The 8,656-nt window shown below is 58.8% G+C and overlaps 5 protein-coding genes across 5 annotated transcripts, besides 6 other annotated features; all 5 read left to right on the top strand.

Moving 5' to 3' along the window:
* On the top strand, positions 1-1,154 carry TraAM80_08940 (uncharacterized protein; the record flags this gene model as incomplete). Its single annotated transcript, XM_029385654.1, has 1 exon — positions 1-1,154. A coding segment is annotated over one exon (1,154 nt), but the record flags the coding sequence as incomplete, so codon positions are not given.
* A 258-nt stretch (positions 1,155-1,412) lies between these two features.
* TraAM80_08941 (uncharacterized protein) lies at positions 1,413-2,243 on the top strand (the record flags this gene model as incomplete). The annotated part of the gene is made up of 1 exon (XM_029385655.1): positions 1,413-2,243. One exon carries the CDS (start codon positions 1,413-1,415, stop codon positions 2,241-2,243), a length of 831 nt encoding a protein of 276 aa, XP_029234560.1.
* A 235-nt stretch (positions 2,244-2,478) lies between these two features.
* Positions 2,479-2,505: a microsatellite.
* A 211-nt stretch (positions 2,506-2,716) lies between these two features.
* Positions 2,717-4,234, top strand: TraAM80_08942 (putative apoptosis-inducing factor A-like; the record flags this gene model as incomplete). Its single annotated transcript, XM_029385656.1, has 1 exon — positions 2,717-4,234. The coding sequence occupies one exon, from the start codon at positions 2,717-2,719 to the stop codon at positions 4,232-4,234; it is 1,518 nt and encodes a 505-aa protein (XP_029234561.1).
* Positions 4,235-4,269: 35 nt separating this feature from the next.
* Positions 4,270-4,299: a microsatellite.
* Positions 4,300-4,496: 197 nt separating this feature from the next.
* TraAM80_08943 (uncharacterized protein) lies at positions 4,497-6,014 on the top strand (the record flags this gene model as incomplete). Its single annotated transcript, XM_029385657.1, has 1 exon — positions 4,497-6,014. The coding sequence occupies one exon, from the start codon at positions 4,497-4,499 to the stop codon at positions 6,012-6,014; it is 1,518 nt and encodes a 505-aa protein (XP_029234562.1).
* Positions 6,015-6,269: 255 nt separating this feature from the next.
* Positions 6,270-6,297: a microsatellite.
* Positions 6,298-6,402: 105 nt separating this feature from the next.
* On the top strand, positions 6,403-7,320 carry TraAM80_08944 (nuclear distribution protein C like protein; the record flags this gene model as incomplete). Its single annotated transcript, XM_029385658.1, has 1 exon — positions 6,403-7,320. One exon carries the CDS (start codon positions 6,403-6,405, stop codon positions 7,318-7,320), a length of 918 nt encoding a protein of 305 aa, XP_029234563.1.
* A 15-nt stretch (positions 7,321-7,335) lies between these two features.
* Positions 7,336-7,355: a microsatellite.
* A 380-nt stretch (positions 7,356-7,735) lies between these two features.
* Positions 7,736-7,790: a microsatellite.
* Positions 7,791-8,413: 623 nt separating this feature from the next.
* Positions 8,414-8,477: a microsatellite.
* The last annotated feature ends 179 nt before the right edge of the window (positions 8,478-8,656 follow it).

Raw genomic sequence — 8,656 nt, forward strand, 5'->3', positions numbered from 1 at the left:
GGCAGGGGTCCCTGCCGCCACCGCCATCGCCATCGCCATCGCAGAAACAACAACCGCTGCCATGGCCGTCATCATCGTCGTCGTACACTCCGTCATGGCTCTCCGCGACGGGGCAGCCGCAGACTGCACACCGCGAGGAGAGGAAACCCACAGCTGAGATGGTGGCAGCCCCGCATGTGACGCCAACTAGAGCGCCACCGCCTTCAGCCCTCACGTCGGTCGTCAGCGCTCCAGTGGCCGCGCCGCCACCATCCCAGCAACTGCCACCACCGCCACCACCACCACCACCACCACCACCATTGCCGCCAACGCCGCCACCGCAGGCGCATCTGCCTCCGCAACAGCCGCAAGCACCGAAACAAGACACACAACCGGCGCCGTTAGCCTCCCAGTCTCCTCCGGTTCTGGTTCCTGCCTCTGCAACCGTGCCAACGTCTCCGGGAGCTGCGCAGGCAAACCCCCCTGACGTTAGTAAGCCTTACGCCATGGTTGCGCCGTTGGGCGCAACTGCGGCTTCCCCACCCTTGCTGAATGTGGTTCCTGTGGCCGTAGATAACGCATCTTCACTAAAGAGCGAAGTGTTGCTGGCGAAGTACGGGCCCCCGGGTCCGGCGATTGTGCCGCGAGCTCTCGCCGAGCCATCGCAGCTTCCGCCCACAACTCCTGCGGCAGGCGTCGCAGCACCGTCTCTGCCGGTGTGGCTTCGTCCAAGCCCTCGGGTGGATGAGAGCAGAATAGAAGTGCCGGGGAAAGTTGCAAGTGCGCCGCCCACAAGCAACAACGTACCGGCGAGCGTAGCGGGAACGTCCGTCTCTGTTCCCTCTATTATGCCACAGCTGCAGTCCGGTCATCCGCCCCCGCTGCCGTCATATCCGAGTGTTCCAGTGGCCGTTCCAGTGGATGCCCAGCGCGTGGCACAGCAGCAACAAGCGGCGCCTCCCACGACGGCAGGATTGGAACCTGGTCTTAGCGGGCCTCCATATGCGCAGCCCCCGCCGGCCATCCCTTTGGCCATCTCGTACAGCAGTGAGGTGGTGACGCCGGCGACGGGGGTCCCACACGCGGCGGCGCCTGTTATTCGGCGGGTGAAAGTCAGCAGCAGTAGCAGCAGGAGTTCCTCCTTTGAGAGCAGTACCTCTTCAGACACGTCGTGAGAAACGTACACGATCAAACAAGAAAAAAAAAAAGAGGAGAGACTGTGGTTAGACAAACATAGATGCAGGTGGGAGGGGGTGGGGCTTTCTCTCCCTCTATCAATCTGATACTTATATATCCTTGATTACATGAGTATTCTATTGCCTGACTTGTACTATTCTGTGTGCGTTCACCAAAGACCCCGCTTTTACTCTTTTGCACCGTCACTCCCTCTGCCCGGTTTTTTGTAAGGGTACAATAGGCGTGTGTGAATTTCCATGCTGCACCGTATACCGCCGTACCGTGACCCTCTTCAGCAGGTCCTTAGCGATGCACTTAGGCGAGCGCTCGAGCTCTACCGTCGTGAGGCGTCGGCTGGCGTGTCGGTGGAGTTTGAGTGCCGTCTCGGGACATTTTCGGCCTCGAGACACACCTACGCCCACCCGTTTCCAACGCACACATGTACCCCAGCTGTGCTGGACGGACACTCGGCGACGCCTTTTTTTTTCTTTGCTGGGGTGGCGCAACCAACCTTCACTGCACTGCATGACGCACTGAAAACCCTCGGTGCCTCCATGCCGCCGCGCTCCTCCACGATGCTCTCTGTGCGGGCGACGGGGAAGGATCGTCTAGAGTACGCTATGAATGAGGCGTGCAACCGGGGCCGGTTGCTGGCGATCACAGAGAAGGAGCGGGTTTTCTTTCATGACGTGCGCTGCCCGGGGTGGGGCGCGGACTTTCGTGTGTCAGTGTCGCGGGAGCAGACGCTTGACGCGGCAACGTGGAACCCGGCGAGGTGGGAAGCGTTTACCCCGAGCGTCTCTCGCCTGCGGCAGCGCAAGTCTGTGCAGATTGATCCGCTGTTTTCGGTGGACATGGCGATGGTGCGCTCCTTCACCGATCACTCGCGATTTGTGCAGCCGTGGTCGCCCGAGCTGCAGGTGCCCTTCATTAGCGCCCCGCGAGTATCGTTTGATGTGGAGGTGGAGGTCAACATTCCGGCGCTGCACCGCATGGTGAAGCAAACTGGGCTAGTGGACTCCACGCCGCAGCGGACTGCGCTGGACCTCCTCATGCTGCTGCAGTTCCTGGCTGAGAAAAGGGAGTGATACAAGATGTGGTGAGCCTCCTGCGCCAGCAAACAGGGCGGCAACGAAGACGCATGAAACGGTTGGGCATAAAAGTGGAAAGGGGGTGGAAGGGTGGTCACAGAGAGAGAGATGCAGCTAACATGCACAATCCGATAAACAAAAGGAAAAAAGAGGGGGAAGGTGTCGATGGAGCGGCAGATATTTGTATTTATATACACATTTGTATGTGCGTGTGTGTGTGAGCCTAGCGCTGTTTGTTTTTTGTTTTATTTTGTTTTTTGTGCGGGGGGTAGTGTGTATATCCGCCACATACCGGCAGCAAGGTGCCTGTAGTGCCCCGCTACACCTGTCACGACGTCTCACACTGCCTCTTTGATTACATCTCACCCCACCCCCTGCTCTCTCTTTCTCTGTGTGTTCCTTCCTTCACACTGCTGTGCTAGGAAAGGGGGTGTCATTTAGGTTAAATCAGGTAGATCTGGCTCGCAGGCATGCTTTGGCGCCTCGTTGTGGGGAGTATCGTTGGCGGTGTCCTCTCGGCATGTCGCTCGCAGACAACCACGACCCTCGCAGCCACGGCGCCGACGTTGGATCTCATTCTGGACCCAAGCAAGGACGTTGTCCCCGTGCGCTGCGTCATTGTGGGTGGCGGTTACACAGGGTCGAAGCTGGCGTACATGTTTGACAGCATGTTTGACGTCACATTCATTGACGAGAAGAATTACTTTGAGCTCACCAACGACGTCATCCCTATTGTAGCAAACCCGTGGGACGAGCGGAACGAGGAGGCGTGCCGCCGCCTCTTCATCCTGCACCGCTACTATCTAAAACGAGCCAACGTCCTGACGGGGACGGTGGACGGGGTGGAGGAGGACGTGGTCACGTTGCGCGACGGTCGTCGGGTGCCGTACGACCTTCTCTTCGTTGCCCCGGGCGAGCGCAAGCCGTTTCCGTTTGCGACGAAGCAGCGCACCATTGCCGGTCGCGTGCAGGAGCTGCGGCACTTCAATCACTTCCTAGGCACCTGCAAAAAGGTGGCGGTCCTCGGTGGGGGGCCGGTTGGCACCTCGCTGGCGATGGACCTTGCGCGGAGTCGGCCAGAGATGCAGGTGCACCTGTACCACGCCAAGTCCGAGCTCATTCCCGCTCTGCCCACTACGAGCCGCAAGTACGCCAACAACGCCCTGCAGCGGTGCAAGAACCTATCCCTGCACCTCTGCACACGAGTGACGGACGTCGAAGGGTGCGACGCGGGTGGCAAACGCATCGATGCACATCCTCCCTCAGCGTTGGCACGGCTATTGGGCTTCGCGAGGCCGCCGGTGGAGCCGACGCGGTTTATGGTGCGGTACGACAACCTGCACTTCGAGCCTACGCCGCAGCAGTCCATCGTGAGTCAGGCGTACTTTGGCCGGCGTGAGCCGAAGTTGTCGGGCGACAGGGTGGATTCCTCCGGCGAGGAGGAGTTTGACTACGTTTTTTCAACCATTGGTGACGTGCCGCGGCCGATTCAGGCCGGAAAAGGAAAGCGCAACATTCTCACGGAGCACGAGGCACCGGATGCCCACTACCGCGTCAGTACACTGATGCAGTTGTACCGGCACCCAAACATATGGGCCCCGGGGCGCTGCAACAACCTTCCGTGGGTGCGGAGCTACGGTTCGAGCGATGTGCAGGTGCGCACCATCTTTCGTGGACTGAACTCGGTGGTGTACAACCCGACCGAGCGTTTTTTGAGCTCGCGTGACGGGGTCCAGCCACAGCGCATGGCGATTCCGCGACTGTTGGTGCGTTTAGGGAATAACGACGCTGTTGGCGCGACACCGTGGTCTGGCGGCATGGTGGGCCTCTCGGCATTTCATGAGTTTATGCAGGACCGCAACCACCTCGTGAAGGAGTTTCAGCAGCCAATCTTCTACAAGCAGCAAGACCCAGCGAAGGTCAAGCAGCGCATCTCCAATTGGGTTTCCCACGAATCGACAGACATTGTCGATTTCTCCCACTCTTAGGAGGAGCCTTACCGGTGGTGGTGGCGGCGGTGTTGTTCTTTTTTTCTTTCTTTCTTGTGTTTCTTCTCACACGCGCAGGCAGGCAAAGAGGTAGTGATGCTACAGAGGCTTTCCACGCCATTGCACGCCTTCCCCCTTCCCGATGCAATGTGTATGCTACTCGCTGCGTGGCTCGTTCTCCCCGCATCTCACCCCGTCTTCTTTTAATTCTTTCTCTTTGGCGTGTGCATCTATTACATTTATCGCCCGGACATATGAGGCCATGCCCCACCTCTTTGGTCGCTCCTCCGTGTCCTTCCTGGAACGATTTCAGTTCCTGCAGCGCTGCAGACACGGCGAACGCGCGCGGCGGAGTCGGGTACCGACAGACGCTCTTTCCCTCATGGACGTCCTGCTGCATACCAACAGCATTTTCACCATTTTTTCCCGCCTGAAACATTCCCTGGATGCTGCACAGACCAGCGGTGGTTCACAGGAGCAGATGGCGGGGGACAATTTGGCACACGCCACGTCTCACCTGCAGGAAGACATGTCAGACTTCGACAATGGGCTCTCGGAGGAGGTGCTGGGGCCGCTGCTGCTTTCTTTTCTTAGTTTTTACCTCGATCATAGCATTGGCATGGCGACCATTCGTCGCGCCTTGTGCGCGCTGTTTGAGACCACCCCGTACCTGCGCGAGGTGGACGAGGACACCGAAGTGGATCCACCGCTGAGGTCGAACATTGCCCTGCTGCTGTTGAACCTCTCGCGGGCTCTCCTTTGCAGTCAGGCCGAGGGGGAGATTGCCCTGAGGACGGCCACGCGAGAGGTGGAGCGCCGGCCGGTGTTGCCCTTTCTCCCCTGGCTGCGATCAAGCGTGGAGCACGCAACGCAGAAACCAACCTGGTACTGGTGGGCCTCGCAGGACCCGCGCACCTTGTGCCACCTCACAGGTGTTGTGTCTGTGTGCCGTAGCCCGAGCTGTGAGGTGGCCGCCGATGCGGACGCCATTTCGGTGTCATACGGTGCTTGCAGGGCTGCGAGGAAGCGCGGGCGCGAGGCATGTAACGACGCTGCGGAGGCGGCGGCATGGAAGCATAGGCGGACCTCCTCCGAGTCGCAGGCTCATCGGAGTGATCCAGAGTTCTCCGCTTGCATCGTGTTCCTTCCGTACGACGTGCAGGAGATTGTTTTGGCGTATCTTTCGCCTCGCGCCCTATCCGCTGCGGTTTCCGTCTGTAAGGCTTGGCGGCTGCTCATCGAGCATCGGTCCCCTACGCTGGGGCTTTACCTGCTTTCCGGCCGAGCCGTGACGCGGGTGTTTCTTCAGTTTTTTGAGGATGACTGGGGAAAGGCGTGGGTACGGGTGGACGAGCTGACCACCTTTCAGCGAATTGGACTGCAGCGCACGTACCTGCGATTCGCGCAGGAGCGTTTGCAACGACGACGTGCCTCTGCGGCGTCGCTTGGCGACTTTGCCGTACGCCTTCACGGCGATTGTGGGACGGCGAGCCCGCTGTGGCAACTGTTAGAGGGGCTTTGGAACGCCATTGAGGTGGAAATGAAACTGCTTCCGTTTCTGGCCCTCCGCGAGGTGCGATTCCCCTCGCTGCTCTGTGACGGGGTGCCTTTGTGTTGCTGCCGCACCATTTCGCATGGGGCAGCCCTGGTACAGATGAGGCAGGCACTGGCGTCGCTGCGGAGCTCCGACCAGCCCTACCTCTCACTCGTTGAGGAACTCCTTAGACAATGGTCGGTGCTGCGTGGCGTGGCGCATGCACCGCCAGCGGCGTTGCCCTAATGCTTCTCCAGTCGGTGCCTTTCCCACCCCCGCCCGGCCCAATACCCTCCGGCACTGCAGTTGGACACCTTCATTGGGGTCATCACAAGTTACGCGGCCATCGCTGCGTGGGAAGTTTACAGGGCGAAGCTGCACGACGGTCTGCTGCGTGGCGTGTGCTGCGTATGGGCCCATGCAAGTGTGACGTTTTGCCCCCACCCCGTTTCCCGCTTCGCGCTTTTTTGTCGTTGCGTTGTCTTGTTTTAGTTGCCCAAGTGTTATTTTGCTTCTTTGTTTGTTTGTTCTGGCGTCCCTTGTGGGTTGGGGGTGTGGGGAGCCCGTAGGGTAGCAAAATTGCTTCGAGACAAACCGTACACACAAGATCGCGCTTGCACTCACAGACACAGCGATGTCGGCGGAGGAACGCTTTGACTCCATGCTCTTGGCGATTGCCCAGCAGCACGATGGGATTGACGCCATCCTTGACACCTTCTTCTCCTTCCTCGGCAGAAAAACGGACTTTTTCACGCAGCCGCCCCTGGCGCGCGCGGCGGTGCAGCGGGCGCTTGACCGCCACCTAGCCCAGGCCGAAGAGCGGCTGCGACAGAAACAGGCGGAAGAGGAGCGACAGAGGCAAAAGGCTGCCGCCGCCTCACGCGTGGAGGTGTTGGAGGACGAGGAGGACGTGGCTGCCAAAGCAGCTGCGAAGGCAGCCGCGGAGGCCGCCAAGCGCAAGTCGGAAATGGAGAAGGCGGCCAATGCGGTGGCCAACGCCAAGGAGGACGAGGACGGCATGAGGCCAAAGGGGCTTCCCCCGAACGTGGGGAACGGGTTCGACTACGAACACTATATGTTTTCGCAGACGCTGCAGGAGGTGGAGGTGCGGGTGCCGCTGCCCATCGCGAATGCCAGGGGGCGGGACCTCGACATCGCGCTGCAGCAGCGGCACATGCGCGTGGGCATGAAAGGGAAGCCGCCCATCGTGGACGGCGACCTGTTCGCCGCCGTGAAGGCGGAGGAGTGCATGTGGACCATCGATGATGGCTGCACGGTGGTCGTCACGCTGACGAAGATGAACCAGATGGAGTGGTGGAAGACGGTGATTGCGGGCGACGCTGAAATCGACCTGCAGAAGGTGGTGCCGGAGAACTCCAAGCTAGACGACCTCGACAGTGAGACGCGGCAGACGGTGGAGAAGATGATGTACGACCAGCGTCAGAAGGCGATGGGGCTGCCAACCTCTGAGGAGCAACAGAAGCGGGACATGCTGGCCAAGTTCATGGCGGCACACCCCGAGATGGACTTTTCGCAGGCAAAGATTTGCTGAAGGGGAGGCCCCAGCGTGTGTGTGTGTGGTGTGTGGAGACTTCACTGCAGCCACATTATTTTTCTCGTTTTTTTTTTCCTTCTGAGACGCAAAGATGGGAAGAGGAGGACGAAGAGAAGAAACGAAAAACAAGAATAAAAAATGTGGGAAAAAAGAAAAAAAAACTTAAAAAAGGAAAAAAGGAAGCAAGAAGGACGCGTTACTTCTAACAACTGCTAGAGATATTATTGCTGCTGTTATTTATGGGCCTAAGGGAGCGAGAGACGAGAAGACGAAGCGGCGAGCAGCGCACGACAATCGCGGGCCCCAAGAGAAACGCACCGCCTTTTGGTTTCCTGTGGTGACTCTTCTTGCGGTTTGCGGCAGTTGGCGGCCGTCGTGCGCTCCTCCCCTGCCTTTCTTCTTCCGCCGCCACTGTTTCTTTTTTTTTTTTGTTGTTGTTGTTGCTGCTGCTTATTTTCATTCTTGTTTCTTCCTCAGCTGAGGGGTGGCAAGTCCGCCAAGCCAACAGGGACATCAAAGGCAAGGCTGAACGGAAACGCACCCGGAAAAGGAACGAAGGCGGCACGCCATTTGTTGTTGCGGACAGAGACGGAAGCGGCCTGCCAAATGAAAAGGGGAGGAAAGGCAAAGAATCCTCTGTGAAGGTTTTTTCACGCCCAGAAAGGACTGCACGTCGTTGCTGCGTCCCGCGTGTCTTCTCATACCCGTACCCGCGGCTAGCATTGAGATCAATTTGCCGTGGGCGCAACTACTGTCGCGGCCGCCGCACCCGTGGCCTTGCGCGAGGGCTGCTGCCAGGCACTTCCCTGGAAATCGAAGAGCCATCGTTGGTGCCTGCCTCCCCGAAGCTCCATGCCACCCCTCTTCAAATCAAAGCCTATTTGTAGGTCTCGTTGCATTTGTTTAGCTTGACCGTTGCGCCTTTGGCTTCGATGATATTATGCTCGCATCAGGGGGAGGTGAGGGGGAGATGTGGACTTTACCCTCCGGTGACTTCCCTTTGCCCAGCGGGGGGGGGGATCAACAGGTTAGTGAAAGGTGTGGCAAGGCCCAAAGGAGCCGCCCCATTCGCAAGCAGCGCGTGAAAATAATGTTTGGTGTTTTATGCATGTGTGATGTTTGCTGTTTGTTTGTTTTTGATTTGTCTTTGCTGTGCGCTGGGTTGGGGGGGGGGGGGGGGTTCCTCTTCCACATGGCGAGTTTTGTGCTGCTTGAGGCGTTGTCCAGCGGCTGAGGCAACGGGTGGCGTGTGCCGCGTGTGTGATGCAGCACTGTCTTTCTTACCCCCTCCCCCTTGCTGATATGCCAGTCGCCCTGTCAGATCCCTCATATT

The sequence above is a fragment of the Trypanosoma rangeli genome (genome assembly GCF_003719475.1).
Source record: "Trypanosoma rangeli strain AM80 chromosome Unknown Tra_15.4_contig_00486, whole genome shotgun sequence".
In the NCBI taxonomy this organism is placed as follows: Eukaryota; Euglenozoa; class Kinetoplastea; order Trypanosomatida; family Trypanosomatidae; genus Trypanosoma; species Trypanosoma rangeli.